The sequence below is a fragment of the Typha latifolia genome, chromosome 1, assembly GCF_019914945.1.
Source record: "Typha latifolia isolate L0001 chromosome 1, TyphaL0001v2, whole genome shotgun sequence".
Lineage (NCBI taxonomy): Eukaryota > Viridiplantae > Streptophyta > Magnoliopsida > Poales > Typhaceae > Typha > Typha latifolia.
This window is the reverse complement of record NC_133086.1, coordinates 16,519,788-16,539,715: the sequence shown is the minus strand read 5'-3', so window position 1 is coordinate 16,539,715 and position 19,928 is coordinate 16,519,788. Positions and strand designations below refer to the sequence as shown.

Here is a 19,928-nt window from a genome sequence, read left to right as displayed (position 1 = left end):
ATCTGAGCTCTTTTTGAGCATGTAGTATCAGTTATTATTAGGTCCTACTTCCTGGGTCAGGTATGAGGAGGATCATTACGCATCAATTCTTGGATCAGTATCACTTGTCCACAGGCTTCTGATTGCCCACAAATGCTCTACTTTGACACTGTTAACTTGCGGAATCAGGCCATTTTAGAAAAAATATTTTAATTTTTAATATTAGAAAAAACTAATACTAGTATAAGCTATTCTATTAGATCACGTTTACTCGTGGAATAAGACCAATCTAGAATAAGTATTTTAATATTTAATACTAGAAAAGAGAGCTAATATTAGTAAGAATTATTATATTATTTAGTTGAATACTTAGAAATAATTATATTTGATGTGATATAAAGTTGATATAAAAATATTAGAGAATAATGAATTGGTGATATTTTATATCAAATAACAAAAATACCCTTAAAATTATATATTTCTAAAGTTACATATTTTTAAAAATTATAATATTTTTTATTATAAATGTGGACTTAAAATATGATAAAAGTGTGATAGTACGGGCATATAGTTATGTAGTGTATGATAGTGCGGATATATAATCATATAGTACGTGGCGGTGCGGATATATAGCCATAGTGTGACAGTGAATATATTGTTATGTAATGCGTAACATTGTAGGCATATAATCATAGTGTATGGCAATGCAAATAAATAGCCATGTAATGCTATGTATTGCGACGTAGTGCGGACTTATATCATTTGTATTATGTTAATAGAATGGATATCATAGTGTATTTATGCAACATGATTGTTTTTCAAGAGAAGAGAAATAAGGAATCTTAATTATAGCTGAAGGGTTGCGTAATTAAGTGATGTCTAATTTAGAGGCAAAATAATAATTGTAAGTTATTATTAAATTTTTTTTTAAGTTGTATGAAATAAGATGAGATAGAATAATAAAATAGTATATTAGAATAAACTAAATTGTTGTTTATTTACTACACCAGAATAAGATAATAAAAATATTATTTTTTAAATATGAGCTTAAAATACTTCATTTATCCACATTAAGAACTTACAAATGCATAACATTGTATAGTAGTGTGTGGCAATGTATGACAATATAGTGCGGTGGTAATGCGAGGCTATGTAGTGTGTAGTGCGTAATAATGTAGTAATTATGCAGTGCATGGTAATATGTGGTAATGTATGACTATGCAATAATTATATAATGTGTGACAATACATAGAAATTTAGTAGTAATGCAATTGTAATGCAATGGTTATACATTGACAATGCATTACAGTGCATGACAATGCATAGCAATGTGTGGCCATACAATAGCTATGTAATAGAAATATGTCAAACAATAAGGAATTTTTATAAATCACACCCTATATTTTGCCTATTTTATGATTCGTACCCTATCTTTGAAGATTTTACTAACACAACCCCTTCTTTTCCCTATAATATTTATTTAATACCCTGAGTTAACTTAATCTAACCATAATCAAACTGAATGATACCAGAAAGAGAATATTCTGTTATAATTCACTATGTAATTTATAACATTCCTAAATTACCCTTATACTTATCTCTAATTTTATTCATAACATGAACATCCATATTTGTTATTTTTTTTCAAACCATGGAGAACATCACCTAAATACTAAGCTAATCTTAGAGCTTCCAAACTCCAAGCCATAGAGATCTTAGAGCTCCCCAAACACTAAGCTGATTTTGTTGTTTGCGACCTCAAAGATGAGGAGGGAGATGAAGAAAATTTGGGGAAAAATAGAGAAAAAAAGGGTTTGAACTAGAGAGATGAAGAAAAATATGTAAAGTTGGGGGAAGCTTCTAAGGCTTGTACGTGGTAGAAATTTTGAGGGATTCTTGTGGGTTGTAGATTTTGATATTATAATTTTGTGAGGTAGGGTTTAGTTATAGATAAGAGGATTTAGATTTGGTGGGATTAGGGTTTAGTTTGGGGAAGAAGAATTTTGTGGAAATTTAGGTTAGGTCAGAACTTTTTAAGGGTATTTTAGTAATCTTTGAACTAAAGTCACATAAACTATATAACATGGTTAATGCCAGTTAGTTAAAGTAATATTGGAGTGTTAAATGAACATTATAAAAAAAATGAGGAGTTGCGTTATAAAATTTCCAAAGACTGTAAATCACAAAATAGGCAAAATTTAGGTGTGATTTGTAAAAATCTCAAACAATAATTATGTAATGGTTATGTAGCGATAGTGCGTGATAATGCGTTGGAGTACATATGTGACTTTAAGAGAGAGAAGAGAAAGAAAGAATCTCAACTGTAAATGAGGTGATGTATAATTAAGTAATGTCTAATCTGTGGGCAATATAGTAATTATGAGTTATTGTTAAATTATTTTTTAAAAGTTGTATAGAATAAGATGAAATAGAATGATAAATTACTATACCAAAATAAGTTAAGATGTTGTTTAATTACTATACCAGAATAAGCTAAGATATTATTTAGTTACTATACGAGAATAATATTATTCTTATTTCATAAGCGAACCCCTATGAAACAAAGGCCCTATGTTTTTTTTTTTTTTTAATAAAGGAGAGCTTGTATTCACTTATGGTAATTGCATCCGTCCCTGATAAACAATGGTCGAAGTCAACAGACAACAGAGTACATAACTCAGGAGGGACTGGGCCTTCTGACCCTATTACACATTGTTCGGATCCCCTCTTACCCCAGTGAGCTACCCAATCAGCTACCTAGTTGCCCCCTCTTGCCACATGCTTCACGTGAAACCTACTAATACCCTTAATCAATTCCATGCACTTTGTAACGATATTTCTCTCTCTCCATGAGCAAGATCTCTCTCCTTTGATGATGCCACCGCTTCAAAGGAGTCCATCTCAAGGATTAGATTGGACTCCCTCCTATTCACTAACCGGAGCCCCATCCAGATTGCTCACAGTTCCGACAGCATAACCGACTCACTGGGATATGATTCCCACATAGCATTCCGGGTGGGCTTTGTCATAGACGCTTTTGGCAGTACAAAGGACCTTTGCTTACTCCAATATCTGGGAAGGCCTGAGCATATTAGCGATGATCTGGTGGCATGGAGGAAAAGAAACAATCAAATCTTCAAATTCTCAGATTTCTTCCTCTAGCTATCTCACCTTTGGAGAAAGTGGGAATCTTACTTCCCAAGTAAGAGCCCCTTCTTCGAAGTCTTTTCTTCTATTTGCCAACCAGAATCCTTCTTCTATTCCCCACTCTTCTCTAATTTCCTTCCTTTGAACATTATTTCATCATATATAATTGGGTATAACCTCTTTTCTCAACAAAAAAAAGAAAGAGAAAAAAAAATCTAATTCTTGATAGTTTTTCTCCACCAGACAATCATCTACAGCAATCGTCTAATCCTTGTAAAGTAGTTTTTCAAGGCTTTTATTCATGGAAAATTAGTAGCTACATGTCAACAGCATTAGCTAATGCATTCCCAGGTACCGAGAACATTTGCCACTCACTTTAGTAACAGAAGATTAACAAGACCATGGCGCAAAAACAGCAAGCACATAAAAGAAAATGTGAATATAAATCTAAGCTAATAGTTCGCATTAACTGAGTGATGTTGCAAACGTCTCTCTCCGTATACCTAGTACAACAACACATCATCACATGACATTACGAGCACCGACAAAGATTTGCAAAAGCCTCGATCAATTTTAAGGTGAACCAAGCCTGGTACCCCTAAGGGCAGAGGAAACTTGAATGTTTATTGTCAGATTTTTCAAAACGAACAAAAGATGCGGAGCTCAATCTGGATAAAAGTCCAAACTGATTACCGCAACGGCTGTTGGTTGTAATGGTTCTTCTCTTTCTTCTTCGCAGCTGCAAGCCTCGCGCTCCTAGCGGCAGCCTCATTTGCAGCAACTCTTGCAGCGGAATCCATCTCTTTTGTTGATTTCTTCTTCTTCAACGAGGCCATCTTCTTTATCCGCTCCTTTACATCCACTGCAGATGTGTCCTCCAGTTCACCATTGGTTTCTATAACATCAGGCTGCTCCTGGGCTTCTTTACCCTCATTAGAAGATTTCTCCTTCTTTGCCTTCTTCTTCTTTGAACTCTTGCTCTCTGAAGCTCCGGATGCATTCTCCTTTTTCTCTCCATCCCCATTTTGCTCCTCAGCTTTCCTCTCAACTGCAAAAGAGAATGGCAAAAAATGCTAAGCTTTTGGCGGGCAAATGGTATACATCATATCAACAATAAACATTATGGTACTTGCCAGGAAGAATGAGTCTTAATAGTTTGGTTCATTATGTGGCTGCTAGTAGAATTATGTGAAAAAACTTTCTCACAAAAGAAAAAAAGAAAGAATTACACAAACCGATGTACTATTACCATTTGAATCATCTTGGGTAGCATTACTATCCTTGCCAGAAATACCCAATTCAGCCAGAACAGCTTCCAGTTCTGCAAGCTCCTTTTTCTTAAGCTCCTTCTTAGAGAGCTGTCTTTCTGTATCTTTGGCTGGTCCAGGAGAAGGGAGAGGCTTCTTTGCAACAGGTTCCACTGGGATAGCAACTTCAGGTTCATTCTCAGGTTCCTCCACTTCCTCATCACCCTCGTCGATACCAAGAATATCATCTTCGCTTTCACTTTCCTGCAGTAGTATCCAATGCAACGCTGAAAGAGCAAAATCAACAAAGATACAATACCATTTATTTGTACCTTAGCACAATCTCTCACTCTGCTCTTATTACCTCTTCCTTACCTCTTGTTTCTAGTGTTGTTCCATGTAGGTTACATTTACATTTAGGCATTTCTAGAAGGCAGGAAGGGCTTTCTCATTGACAACATAAAAAATATCATTTCCATGAGCAGCTCAATTTCATACATAATGAGGAAAATGAAGGATACTTGGTTGTACCAGCCAGTAACATCAGAATATAGAATGAGCACCAAAATAATATTTCAGAGCAGAAGAAATGTAACCTTAGAAAAAATCTTTACACAAGAAAACTTCCATAGTATGATAAGATAATAGAAACTTCCTACCAGATAAAAAAAAAATCTTACTTCAGGAGTTATAACACAAGTCTCCTGCCAATGCAATTGTATAGAGGAAAGATATATGCAGCCAAAACCTAATACTGGAGATGCCACTTCCTTGACTGTAAGTGACACCTTTAACCAAAAAGATGTAGTGGTTCACTTGTATTGCTAAAGATATCCAAAGTTATTCACATATTTGTACAAATGACAACCAATAGAATCATTAAGCTAAATGCAAAACTTTGAACATGAGATAGAGAGAGGAGAGAGAGATAGGGAGGATACAATGTTATCAGAAGATTGATATATGATCCAGATTTGTCATCCAAATAGACCTGTTATCACTGTTAATGCATAATCATTAATATGCTCAAAATGTCATTCCAGTTCCCCATGCTTATTTGTCCAACTATCGACCTAACATATTGGAAAATAAGAACGAATGAAGCTCTTATCTATAACAATAATAGGATACATCTAAATGCACATTATTTTGTCTCCTCACCATGTCATGCTCAGCATATGATAAACTATATGAGAGAGAGAGAGAGAGAGAGAGAGAGAGAGAGAGAGAGCACTCAATTAATGTTATGGTACATTGGAGCATAAGTAGTAATAGCAGAAAGACACAAGGATGCAAAAGGAAAGTGGTCGTCTAACATCTGCTAAGAAAGTCATTGCAGGGCAGTAGGCATGACATAAGGGCTTGTTCATTGAGACACTAAACATACATATGAGACTCGCTTGTATACACATTAGTGGTTATGATCTGCTCCAATAAATGTTAAGATCTTTGCTAGGACAAACCATAATCTTAGACATGACTCGGGGGCATATGCTTTTAATGTATAACAAAGCCTGTTCAAGGAAAACATGTTCATTTACTTGAGGGATTTGAAAACCACAAGCAGTGCCCTTAACCAAGGTTCGAAGTTTCAGTTTTGGACCTAGAAAGAAGGAAACATTTTTGGTGTTTTGATCTGTTTCCGCATTTCGTGGGAGTTTTGATCTGTTTCAGCGTTACATGGGAGTTTCAGTTCTTTTAGTTTTGGTCATTTTTAGAAAATACAAAGATTAAAGAAATGTCTAAAAAATCCTAAAGAGTAATGCTATGCATACAAACACTCTACAGACAAAGATGATGTGGCATCATCTTGTCTATTAATAGATTTTCTCTTTATCTCATAGCAATCACGAGATTCACTACCAGTGGACAAGATGATGTCATGTCACATTTGTTTGTAAAGTGTTTGAAGTGTTCGTGGGCATACTATTATTCAATCCTTAAACATAGCATAAAAATTCTAAAATAAAACAGGAAAAATCAGGAAAATACCAGATTTACATAAGTTTGCTGCCATTGACCAATAATGAGGAGAATCTAATGTTATTGTCACAAAATGTACTTCCAATAATTAGGAGGAATTAATATTGTTGTTACCATAATTCCAAATAAACTGAGTAATGGTAACAAATATGTTCTAAATAAGTTTGCTGCCATTAACCACGAAGGAGAAGAAATTAATGTTGATGTTACCAAATTTATTGACATTAATAAGAAGTAATTTTCTGTGGTTGTTTAGCAAATATGATTTAAAGTCTGCTGCCATTAATTGTTTATATGGAATTTGAATGGGCATACTATCGGATAACTTAAATGCATCTGATTACTGCATTGCTAGCAGTAATCTGTACAATTAAATGCTGTTTTACATATTACTACATCCTAACAGTGCATTTTGGAGTACATTTTGGGATATCTGAAGTAGTTTTCTTTATTAGAAACCAGAATTGGGCGAGTTTAGCCTCACCAAAAGATGTCTATCTCCTAAGTTCTATAAGATCCAACTGATTTTGATCAAGCAGTTAAAATTCATTCTGAATTAACTGATCTTCTAATGTTGCAAATCCTGATGTCAATATCTCAGTTGCAACTGCTTATCTCCATTGCTACTCTTCTCCATCGGTGCTGCAAATATTTACCTTTGACATTGTAGTTCCTCAGCCGGAGAAGCTCTTCAATGACGTTGTCCTGGTAACCATTATCAATTTCTATTCTTCGCATTTTTCATGTTGTCGAACCTCTCGTCCATCACATAGTTGTTTTAGTCAGCTTCAGACAAAACCAACCAAAACAATGCCGAAACGATCCCATCTCGACTGAAACCCACTGTTGCAACCCAATTCCAATGGGTTTTCTGCTATAGTGGTTAATTTCATATTTGCTCCGTCAAAGCCAATCCATTTCAGATGAAACTACAAACCATAGCCTCACATACCAAGACATCGGTAAAAATAAAATAACACTATTTTAGGGAAATTTATCAAAAAACACCCTATCTTTGTGCTTATTATAATTCACACCCTATCATCTATATGGTAAGTGACTATTAAAAAAATAATGAGAAGGTTCTTTAAGCAAAATACATGGGTTGAATAGTAATTATAGATGCCAAATGTCCTTAATACCCTAAGGTAAAAAGAAATGGAGACTAGATTTTATTGTCAAACAAGGGATATTTTGGGTATTTAAATTTTTTATTTTCAAAAGTAAAGAATATTCTCTATTCCGTTATCTATTTTAATGTAAAATTAACTTAATGTGCTTTTAAGTCATTAAAAACAACAGGCAGGAGTTGAACGATAAATATACATAAGGTAGGGTGTAAATAATAATAAAAGATAAAAATTGAGTTTTAATAAATCTCCATTAATTTTAACATTATATAAAGTACCATAATTATAGAATTATCACATCATAATGTTGATTAAAGTTATCAAAAGGCACAAATTAACTTAGTTCTCAGATGTCATATAAATTTATATGCCAAAATGCCTAAGCTAATGATAAATGGAGCAACAAGACTCAGAATGGGCATACAACAAAATAACTTGTTCACTACATCACTACCAATAATAGAAAAACAAAACAAATACATGGCAAAAATAGTATGATATAAGAGACTGGAATACAGTGAATACAGCAACAAGATACTAATCCCAACTGTTTATATTTAATATAAGATTGCTTGCTAAAGTAGTGTAACCATATCTTCTCTCATTAGTTTCTCCGACATCAATTTTCCTTCTCTCTCTCCAGGCACCTTAATCAAAGCATCCATTTTGCATGGTGCATTATTTGCTGCCCCTTCCCTTTGTACATGACCAAACAATACCAATCTATTATATTTTCTTAAAAAAAAAATTTGTCTCTATATGCTACACTAATATATATACAAACATTCTCTTTATCGATAGTAATTTCAAATGAAAAAGTTGCATGAATTGAAGAACAATGAACCAGACGAAGTAAGGGCACACACCTCCACAACAGAAGAGATATGCTCGGTCTCCTGGGGATCCGACGAGCCCCAAACAGGCTGCGGCGGAGCCGTTGTGGCGTAGTAGTCGTCGTCGTCGTCATCATCAACATCCGCCCAAGATTTCGCGGTAATCGGCGTCGGGGCCCAGAAAACCTGCGGCTCCGGCTCCTTAGCTTGGCTCCTCGACGACCCCTTGCTCTTGCTGGACTCCTTATCCGACTTCTTCTTCTTCTTGAGAGTTTCGAGCGCCGCGAAGACGTTCGTGGTACCAATCTTGAGGGACCCCTCGTCCCTCCTGCTTCCACCTCCGGCCATTTCTATCTAGATTCAAAAGAAGCCACCGCAATCGAATCCAAAGCAAGAGCAAATACCCCGATAAACGTACGAATTCGTGATTCGAGATCAGACAAATCGTAGAAAAAGTTCGGCTTTTGGGGGAAATAGGATTGGAATTTGAGGAATCGAAGGAGATGGATTAGGGTTTCGAGAGCAGAAGGAAAGAAGAGAGATTAGGGCGATAGATAACGTCAGTGACGAGCCGCGAGAGAGGCGATTTGTTTATTATACGAAGCAACGAGCGAGAGAGACGATTAGATGTAACGAAAGAGCAAGGGGATGGGAGAGATCCCATACGTTTCCACCGTTGGATGCACATCGGAGGGTAGATATATCACCGATACTGCGGAATGGTCATAAGATACATACATAGACGGGGCCCCATTGGGTATAAATGATATTCTACATAATAAAGGTACTATTTAGTAGAAAATTTCAAATTTTTGACCAAATTGAGTCTCAAAGTTATTTACCCAAATATAATTGTAAAATGTTACTTCCTAAATAAAATTGGTGATATTCTTATAGGATTATATTTCTACCAAGAGTAGTACAATAGGTCCTTTATTGTTGTGTCTTTGATTAACCTGTCCTGAGTGGGATGTGATATATAAAAGAATGATGAATATTAATATAGATAAAAATATATTACTCGAAACAATAACAATTATTATTCAAGCTAATTAGTCAATTATAAATTTGTCACGAAAGACGTTACATTCATCGCCTTATTTGATAAGTTTTACAAGGGTATTACAAAAAATCTAAGCATTTTTCTCCGAGGATTTAAGGTCTTAAGAAGAGGTGTAATTCTCTCTCCCCCTATTTTCCAAATCTACTACTCATTGTTTCTCCAGATCTCATATCCCTCTCTCCTCTTTATATGTCTCAATCCTCTAGCTATCCACCATGTTGACTGTTTTTCTAGTTTCGTTTTTTACATGTGGTACACTTGTAGTTATACTACTTCAAGATTCATAACAGTCATGATGAAGCTTCAGTTAGCTGAAAATATTGTTGTTAAGTAATTTGGGTGTTGTTCCGCTTAGATTTCGTACACCCATATGGGCTTCACCGCTTGATGCTTATTATTTTACTTCAATATATATATATATATATATATATATATATATCTTTCTAATTTTTATGTATCAAACTTGCAAGATGATTAAAATTAATAGAATTATCGCTTTCAGCAAAATGAATAAATAAATAAAACTTGATAACTTAGTAATTTGGGTGTCATTCCTGTGAAATATATTAGAAAAAATCATCTACTTTTCGTTTCCTTTTGAATCTAATTGTCATTTCGTTTCATTTTTGCATAACTAAGCAAAACCCAATTCTTCTCTCCCTGAATAAATATAGCTGCGCTTTGCCCATTTTTCTCAGAACAACAAAACAAAATTAAAAAAAAAAGAATTGCCCAAATACTATAAAAAATGATTCCTGATGGACTGTTTAGTAACTCACAGACATTGTACCGTTCGATTGATTAGAATATGGAGAGCACCAGATACCATTCTCATGGGCCTACTTAGGTAGGGAACAGTATGATTTCTGAAGGAAAATAGAAACTTGAAAATTTTACCTAGAAATTGTGATCCATGAGCCATGAAATTAGATTCATTAGAGAAATATACAACTAATTATACACTCACATTCTTGGATGAGGGTATATTACCATCTCAGGTTACTCTCCCTTTTCATCCTTGATGCAGGTTTATTTGAAATACATTCACAGATGTATCATACAAAGGACAAATATGCAACCTAGCCACAAGTCGACAATGACTTTGTAGCATTAAAATTTCGCAAAACTTCGTGAAACTGCAAACAGGTATCCAGCTTGTTCTAATGATTCAAAACATGAGATCAAACAAAACCATAAAGTAAACCTGTGTAATAACAAGTCTAACATCAATAACCCTCTCCAATATAGAGTATAGACAGATAAGGTCATTATATATGGCAAAGCAGCTTCATTAGATGAAATTGGTACACATATATGAAAAAAAAATAGAAGACATTATACATAGGCAAAAAGATTGTGCAGTACTGAAGTCAATATTACCATGAAATTATGCAACAAAAAATAGGAAAATCAAGAGGAAGACCATCAAGACGAAGAATATCTTGATCATCAGCCATCTGTTGGAGGATATGCTATTTAGATACTTTAGCAGTTGGCCCTGTGCTCCCTCAACATTAGCCAATGTGTCCTCCATGTTCTCATCAATCCTGTAATGATAATTATCCTAATTAATTCAAATGAATAACACTAGAAAGTAAGCAATTAATAGTAAGCTTAAAGCTTCATATATAATGCTCAACTATGCCCATCCTTGGTCATCTTTTACAATGGAATCTAAAAGCAACCTAAACATAGTAGTTCAGCATTCTATTTTCTATCTCGTAATAGGAACCAAATTACTCAACAGCAAGAAAAACAAATAAAGAGGAAAGATCAATATTTTGACAGGTGGACACTGTTCAAGGGCAGTTACCCCACTGCAGAGCACCTAGGCTATATGCAGACACTAAGATGGTTAGTGCATTAACATATTATTTCTTAATTCTAGTTATAATATATAGTTATTTCAGATAACTTCTAGTGGAAATTAATACTATGTTAGAGTGAGATGGAGAGAGAAAGAGACAGAGAGAAAAGTACCTAAGGGCATAAACAATATATACTTGGGGCTCCATTACCACTGTCCCTAAAATTCCGAAAGTAACCTCAAGATCGCCATAAACACTTGCGGCTCCATATTGCCATCCAATCCATCTCCATATTTGTAGGTAAATGAAGCAACCAAGGGCATTATGAGAGCTCTCAGAGAGAAACATCGGTGCCGTCATCCTTATCGCCTGACAACCCTGTCATTGGGTTGTTGGTCGTGTTGCTCAGGAGGAAGAGAGACGAATTGAGTTGAAGAGAAAGATGAGCACACCAATACCCGCCTTGCGCCGCTCGCTACTGGCCATGCATCATCCAAGAGTGTGGAAGATCGGGGAGGATGATTGGGAGGAGAGAGGAGACAAAATGATTTGGCTCTTTTAAAAAGGTCAGTTCTAAAACCCATTTAACTTATCCGACGCGCTCCAACTCTAAGGTGGGCCGACCTGCCATCGCACTAAATAGGGCCACCCAGCCCGCCAAGCGCCCTGCAAGGTGGACCTACTGCCAAATCTCGGCCGCCTATACCTTTTGTGAGGCAGCCGGTGCTTCGCCCGGTAAGGCATCCGCTATACCGCTTTTCAAACATTGGAATAGATTATCAATCTAAGCGCTAGGACTTCTTATAGCATGGCGAAGAACTAAAGATCAACATAGCAGTTTAGCACCGAAAAAGATTGTTGCCTAAGGAATCTAACAAGTGTGTACTGTAGACACATAATTGTTCCAAAATCCGCGAAGAGTAAAATTTACTAATGATATACATCTAAATCTTTGGTCAACCAATTCTAACAGTGTTCCTTTTATTATACTCAACTAAGTTACATGAGCAAATAAATGACTGGTCTGAGTCCACACAATCTGGTAGGTTCACAAAACTAACAGTATACATAAAGATATATGATGTTCATCAGTTTTCTACATTCAATCATTGTGCGTGGCTGAGTGCATGTTACGAATTATGTAACATATAAGCAAACAGGACATTCTTGACAGGATCTGAGGTCAAGAAGCTTATAACTGTAACTTCGAAAGCCATAGATGAGATGAAGATTACAATTCTGAGAATAAGATAAAAGTTCTGAACTAAATAAAGTAGCCCAGATAAGAAAGAAAGCCAAACCTGATGGCAAGCTCCCCCTGCTGAGAAACCATGGTAGCCAGTTGCGTAAAGATGTTGCTCAGCTCATGAATAGTTGATTCAACATTTTGAAGAGCCTCTGCCCTGCTCTGCATGTAGCTGTCCTGTACTGCTAATTGTTGCTGTTGCTGCTGTGGAATCAATGGCTGAGTTGATGAGGATGGGTCCCCATTCATCTTTTTCCTGATAATAGCAGAACTAAAAATTCCTTAAACACTGATAATACAAACAATATTTTAAATGTTAGGGTGCAACTAGTAACATTTGCTATCAGCATAGAAAAATTGGCCACAGTCTATATGAATTATAGCACAAACAATAAACTTCTGAAATGGCAGGTCGTCAGGGAACCAAGAATTAATAAGATTCTACAAAAGATTAATGATAAATCATCAACATTGTTCTGAAGAAAAAGTGATGGCAACTGCGATGACAGAAATTAGTCTTAGATCCTCTACACCATGCTATGTGATTCAGCCACATCAAATAATTCCCGAGCTCATATCAAGTAATTTCTACCATTTTAGACTATGACGGATTGGTGCCACCACTAGACTAAGCAGCTAGTAGATTTGTGGACCTTATTTAATATGTAATTCCTTTCCCTTAATTTTCTCGATGATGGTGCTTCTATGCATGATACTCTTTATCAAATTATTAAGCATTAACAACTCTCCGTTATGTCAATTTTCTCTCCGATAAACTGGTTGCTTCATGTTAAAATGTCTAGTCATCATATGCTTGAATATATCATGTGCATAACGCATATTTAGATATTCAACCTCCACAAAATATGGTTTGCGCTAAAGTGGTACTTAAATTTACCGAAGTAAATTGTCTTAGGCTCAAGGCAGCCAGAGATGACACTCGCCATCTACTAAGTGTCAGAAGCTTAGTAGTCCATGTGCCAAGTGAGCGCTTTCTCTAACATTGGCCATCAATAAGACAAGTTATGGAGTCATTTAGGCTTCAGCAAGAGAAATCTACTAAACACCCTCTTTGCTTTTTTTTTGTTTAAGAATAAATAAACCACTTACAATAAACAGAAATGTTAAATCTCTCAACAGGTTGTGTATCACCATAATAAAATTTGCCCATTTGATTAGATTACACACCTAGGGAACAATGGAGATGAAGATGTTGAGTCATTTGCCCATGGTGCAGGGGGTGCAGAGGAGTCTGCAGTTCCCCTGGAAACCAGAGGGCGCTGTCGAATGAAAGGGTTAGTGGCCTCCTTTGTAGCTGATGAAGAGAACAACTGCCTTCTATTCTCATGAACCTTCAAATTCTACATATTCAAATGTACAAAAACGAAATTAATTCCCAATACAAAAATGGGATACCGTAACTACCAAAAAGAAGTGGGAAACATAAAGTGAGCCAATTTAAGACGAGAAAGTAGGTTTACCTCTGTCCTCATGGTTAAAACTTCTTTGAACTCCTTTGTTGCGCTCATGAGACGGTTCTTCAAATTATCAACCACTGTGGTTGAATGATTAGTAGTATCTTTGGAAATACTGCCACTCTCATTTTGCGAATTGCATAGCAGTTGAAGGTCTACAACAGCAGAATTCAAAGCAGTAATATCCTTCTTGATAACTGCTGTCAACTCTTGTATCTCTACAGTTGGATCATCAAAAACTGATGTCCTCTTCGCCACTGCAAACACAAGTAAAACTTAATAGCACCTAACCTCCCTATCAAAAAAAGAATGCCCGCTGACCATATATCTAAACTACTTGGCCAATACTATCTTCTGACAAGAAAAGAATCAAAGCTAGCGATGCAGCATAACATTGAAGCGTGATAATATAGGCATTCTAGCAAGTAAAAATTCACACCCGAACCTTCCATTGTATTGGAAACATACACATATATTCCTTATTTGTCATGCGTTAGGCTCATCCAACTTAGAAGCAACCATCAAAAGTTTCCTTTAGGTAAAGGAAAGAGTCTAACTCTATATGAAGAACCAGATAATAATTTTGTGACTCCATATTTCAAGGACAATATGATATAGGAACTTCATATTTGAGACAGATCCAAGCAAAGAGACAAAAAACATAACACCATATTTGATAGTTTGAACCAAAAGAACATATGCATAAGCTGCTCAATAAATTGTCTATTTCTACTGTAATCATGTTATACTACCCCTTTGATAATGAAAGCATGGGAATGCTCTCTAAGTCAACCATAGTAAAGGTCATCCACAAATTAAGATACCGTAGACAACTAAACCCTAATACAGAATATAGAATCTCCAAATACCTGCTTAGGTTGCTTGGGCACTGAGTATTTTGGCAGTGAACTCTATGATAGCAATTATACATCAAGATAACATTAAACTTTATTACTTCTATTCCCGAATTTTCCATGTAAGTGTATGTTATTTCTACATTCTATGTCCCCTGTGGACTAATAGTTTTTTCTGTCTCATTTGCATCCCTACCAGGGCAGGGAAACAAAGGGAGCGTCTCTACCAATTAGGAAATAGTCGGCTCGGCAGAAAATGTTGTTTCATGTTCACCTAGCTAATGCAGAACTATCTTAAATGAACACTTTAACTTCCATTCTTTAATAAATAATTAACATCTAAAGCTTGCAAATTCAGGAGAGTATCAACCAAACTATCAATGAAAAAACCGGAAAGCTACAAATTACAATTTCCCATTTGCCGTGCAATTACTGGGCAAAATCCTCATACTTGGGTCTAATTCAAAACATAACAGAATCTAGCACGAGCAAAGAAATCCATGCCATTGCTAAGACTCACATTTCGCTAGTCTCGCAAGCTTCTGCGAAGTTTGATGGATCCCAAGCCCAATTTTCGAAGCTCTCTTGTTGAACTCCGACTGAATCGAAACCGCAGATCTCGAGCCGTCTAGTTTCGATCCGGCGCTACTGCTTGGCACATCCGATGCGGACGAGACCCGCTTCCTCGTGCTCTCGACGACGGATCGGAACTCCTGCGTCCGATCCCGAAACGACGACTGCGTTGCTCTCGAATGCATTTCCAACGAAACCCTGGTCTCCCTCAGATCCACCTCCAAAGGGTGAGAAACCAGCCGGCAACACCTCCGATCGTCTCGAGCTAGGGTTCCCTAGCAGATTCTAGATCTGAAACCGGACGAACTCGCTCGGGTCAAATCGAAGGTGAAGCAATTCAGACCCAAGATCTGGCGCAGCAACGCGAAGAAAGGATGAGGGTTTCCGATTCCGGCGGTGCGTGGATCCAAAAGGGTAGGAAATGGATTCGAATGGGCAATTTGCTACATCAAACGAGAATAACGAGAGTTAATCTACGAAAATTTGTAATAATTATCGATAAAATCGAACGATCTGCGAGGAAGATTTTGCTTACCTTCGAGACGAAGAATAAATCCCAAGTTTAGAGGAGAGATGCGACGATCGCTCGGGTAGCCGTATTACTTGTGCTCAATAACGAAACTAGAAGAGAGAAGATCGTATGCAATCTCGGTGCAGCAATTCACTACGCCTAGTATTTTTCTGTCGTAATTGGCTTTCCAAGATACAGAGATAAAAGGTCAGCCAATGTCACAATGCAGCAAATTCATGCAGTCAAGAGCTGCAGGCGATCTTCGGGCAATAGAAATCACCTCATATTGGAACTTTATGTGTTGACACGGAATTTTAGTTCGAAGTAATAGTTCGACGTGGCATATTATTTAAAGTTTAAACTGAGCGGTTTTATATATTGGCTAAAAATTGATAAGACCTTAGTGCCTTTATATCTAGGGAGCGTTGATTCATTGTTTAAACCCATATCTAGTCTTCGTACTTTTAAATGATAAAAAGAAAAGTTGATCCCTGGACTAGTATGTCTGATTAGATTCAGTAAAATGCTTTCATGAAGTGAGAAATAGCCTAGAGCAAGACTCTCCCGGCCTCAACCGAGGGCACGGATGTCTAGTAAAGAGCGTCTTCATTAAAGGTGGCAAAGCCAGAGGTAGGGAGGGAGTAATTAGAACAAGAAAGAAGCGGCCACGTTAGCAGGGGGAATGAGCAAATCCTAAGCTTCTGTTGCAACTAGGAAGAACAATCACAAACGGTTTGAGGGAAGGATCCCAGAGGAGATTTTAAGCAAACCTAAGGAGCAAAGAAATGACTACGTTATTGTAAACCCTAACACGCCGAGAGAGATGGCAATTGACCTTATTTATCTAATTTTGAGGGTACAACATCCCATTACCTCGCCTCAAAGTCATATTACCTTAACTTTGGAATAACATCATAGGTTTTAAGTGTCGGATGTGGTGGAAGGTTTTTACATATTTTAATTTGAAAATGACGACTTGTTATATGTGCTTACCAATGGTTTGTGGACTCTAAGTGGAAGGTTACTAAACCTTATCAAGTTGATGAATAATTTTTAGCCTTCACCTTGGTGCCGGTGTAGATTCAATTATCGAACTTGCCTAAGGAGTACTGGGAGTTGGCGTCATTGATCTCGATGACGACATACTTTGGAAGGCCCTTGAGGATAGATGAAGCGATCACGGATCACTCACACAACTGGTGTGCACGTATTTGCGTGGAGATTGACCTTAGCAAGCCACTAAAATAGGTTGTCTGGCTTTCAAAAAGGGAGCTAGAGAGATAGTGCGGCTGAGTGAGCAAGGCTTCCCACTAGCTAGTGGCATGCCCACAATAGAAGGAAGTCCCCTAGGGAACATTGTGTGCGTACGAAGGTGCCAGAAAAATGGCGCTGTCCTTATGCAAACCAAAAAACTAGTAAGCAAGGCAGCTACCTCGGACCTATACCAAACATTGAGAGCTAAGAAGAAAAAGTATGTGGAGACCAAAACTGAGAAGGGAAAGAGGGTGGAGACCAAGACTAAGAAGGAAAAGAACGTAGAGACCAAGAAGGATAACATGACCTCATATGGGAAGGGATCGCTGAAGAGTGGGACACCTTGAGAGATGGCAAGAAGGTACCCAATCACCCGCTAGGCTCACTAGGAGACGGCTTCGACCTCTAGGCCTAGGGAACTAGAGATGGATATAGAGGCTAACTTGGATTGCTAGGGCAATTCTGTCATTCATGAGTAATACAAAACGAATAACAATTTGACAACTGGGTTGGAGGATTGTGTAGCATCTAAAAATTTGAGGGTTGCTACGATTGATGGTCTGCTCATCTAATTAGCGACAAACATGGAAGACAAACAAAGCCTGCTTACATGAAAATAGTGCAAAACCCTAACAAAAGAGTTTTTAATGCTATGGTTGTGTATCCTGAAAATATAGTTCATAATGGAGTTGCCTCGGTCAGTTCACGGCTTCCGACCATGGAAGGAGCAAAACCACTAGGGAATCACATGCAAGAGGTGGCCAACCTAAAGTGGATGATCACTCAGTGCAAGGAAACTGCTGATGCAATGGTACAGGATGACCGAACTACGATTGATGATCAAGCTCTAGTGGTGTTCAATGGTGCAGGTGAGCAAGGCTCAAGGTAGATGGAGGTGGATGTGGGTAAGGATAGTTGCCCACCGGCACATAAGAAGGGGAGAAGTGCTTAGCATTGCCCACTATTATTTTTCCTTGATTGTTATAATCAAGTCCATTACATAGTGTATGTCAATTCTTTAAGAAGGGAGCCCTCCCTAAAAGCTAGGGTTACACCTTTATCACTTTAATACCAAGGAACAAAAAAGTCACAGATGATGAAGGATTATTGACCCATCGCATTGTGTAATGTTGCCTACAAAGTGATCGCCAAGATTTTAGTTCGTCGGCCAAAGTCGCTCTTGCCTAAGCTAGTGGGTGTGGAACATGGGCATTTGTAGTGGGAAGATAGATCTATGATAACACCCTTGCAACTCAAGAGATGACATATTCTTTGGTGCATGACCAACGATAATGGTCAAGCTTGACATGGAGAAAGCATATGACTGACTATCTTAAGAGGCACTTATTTGGACACTGAAGATAATGAAGTTTCCTCCCAAGTGAAGGGATTGCATTGTGGCTTGCATCATTTTGTTGCAGTTTGGTATTTTGATTAATGGACAACCAAATGATTGGATAACTCCACTTAGAGGATTGAGACAGAGAGACCCATATCACCATATTTGTTCATCATTTGCTCACAAATCCTCACCTCCTCTCTCAATGAACAAGTGGCTAGAGCGGGTTAGCAAGGGTCAAGTTTCGCATTTGCTTTATGCGGATGATCTATTAGTGGTGATCTAGGCAAATGAGGTGAATGCAGAAGCGTTACTTCATGCAATGGATATCTACATTAGGATCACAAATTAGAAGATCAAAGTGGACAAGTCGGAGGTGTTCCTCCCACCGTGGTTTAGAGGCACATGAGAAGTGCAATTTGGCTAACAAGTTGTGGCTAAAACTAGTGGGGATGTCATTCACATATCTAAGAGTCAAGGTGTTAGGCCACAAAATTCTAGTCCTGACCCACAAGGATCTTATCGAGAGAGTCAATGGAAGCTAGTCGGGCAGGGTAGAAGAGAAGCATGCTCTCGATGGCCGAAAAGATCACATTAATCCAAGGGGTGCTAAATAATATTCCATACTTACTAAATAGGATCAACATGGCTGTTGAATACTGTTCTAGATATCATTATGAAGATCTCACGAGCGTTTTTATAGGAGAAGGTAATGGACTGCTAGGGTCTTCACCTATTGAGTTGAGACACCATCACAAAGCCAAAAGGAGGTGGCTTGGGAATAAAATGTTTGCACACGGCGAGGATGACGTTGATTGGGGAAACATGTTCTAAGCATGCTTCATCGTAGGCAATCACTATGGGTTAGCATCCTTCTGCACAAGTATGGAGAGCTTACGCCATGGATGGAGAGAAAAGAGAAGAAGGTGTCATGGATCTGGAGTGGCTTCGTTCGGGCACTCAAGATTTTGCAAGGTGGGTTCCGATGAGTTATTAGCAATGGAAATGATACTTGCGATGCTGATGAAATCGTGGATTTTAGAGGTCCCATTAATCCTCCTGTGCATATAAGGTTGCTTGATGAACGGTGAGTTTCTAAGTGAGCATGGATGGGAAGTGGGGAAGTTAATGATGTGTTTTGGAATGGATATGGCCTTTAAGATTTTCTTAGTGCATAAAAGGGGTGGTGGGCTGGTTGATCAATAGGTTTGGGCCTCAGAGGAGAACGACGAAGCCAACACACAATCAGTCTCCAAGCACTTGAGAAAGCCTGCGATGATTGCTTGGTCCAATTGGGCCTTACATTTGGCACCCAGGGTACACATCTTCGTATGGAAGGCCATATGTTGCAAGCTCCCAATGCGGCTTTATCTATATAGCATAATGGGGGTCTAATGAGAACTCTGGGTTATGTTGGCTATTCTAAGAGACTAGAGGTCATTTATTCTTTGGATGTCTATTTGCTAAAGAAGTTTGGGAATATCTG

The 19,928-nt window shown here is 37.5% G+C and overlaps 2 protein-coding genes across 2 annotated transcripts; both read right to left on the bottom strand.

Moving 5' to 3' along the window:
- Positions 1-3,478: 3,478 nt before the first annotated feature.
- Positions 3,479-8,991, bottom strand: LOC140791340 (uncharacterized). Its single transcript, XM_073141876.1, has 3 exons — positions 8,353-8,991; positions 4,376-4,637; positions 3,479-4,174 (listed from the first exon to the last, which is right to left on the bottom strand). The coding sequence occupies exons 1-3, from the start codon at positions 8,665-8,667 to the stop codon at positions 3,816-3,818; spliced, it is 936 nt and encodes a 311-aa protein (XP_072997977.1). The 5' UTR covers positions 8,668-8,991; the 3' UTR covers positions 3,479-3,815.
- Positions 8,992-10,655: 1,664 nt separating this feature from the next.
- Positions 10,656-16,026, bottom strand: LOC140780359 (syntaxin-32-like). Its single transcript, XM_073125853.1, has 6 exons — positions 15,874-16,026; positions 15,286-15,781; positions 13,918-14,168; positions 13,625-13,797; positions 12,492-12,692; positions 10,656-10,929 (listed from the first exon to the last, which is right to left on the bottom strand). The coding sequence occupies exons 2-6, from the start codon at positions 15,521-15,523 to the stop codon at positions 10,770-10,772; spliced, it is 1,023 nt and encodes a 340-aa protein (XP_072981954.1). The 5' UTR covers positions 15,524-15,781; positions 15,874-16,026; the 3' UTR covers positions 10,656-10,769.
- Positions 16,027-19,928: the final 3,902 nt, after the last annotated feature.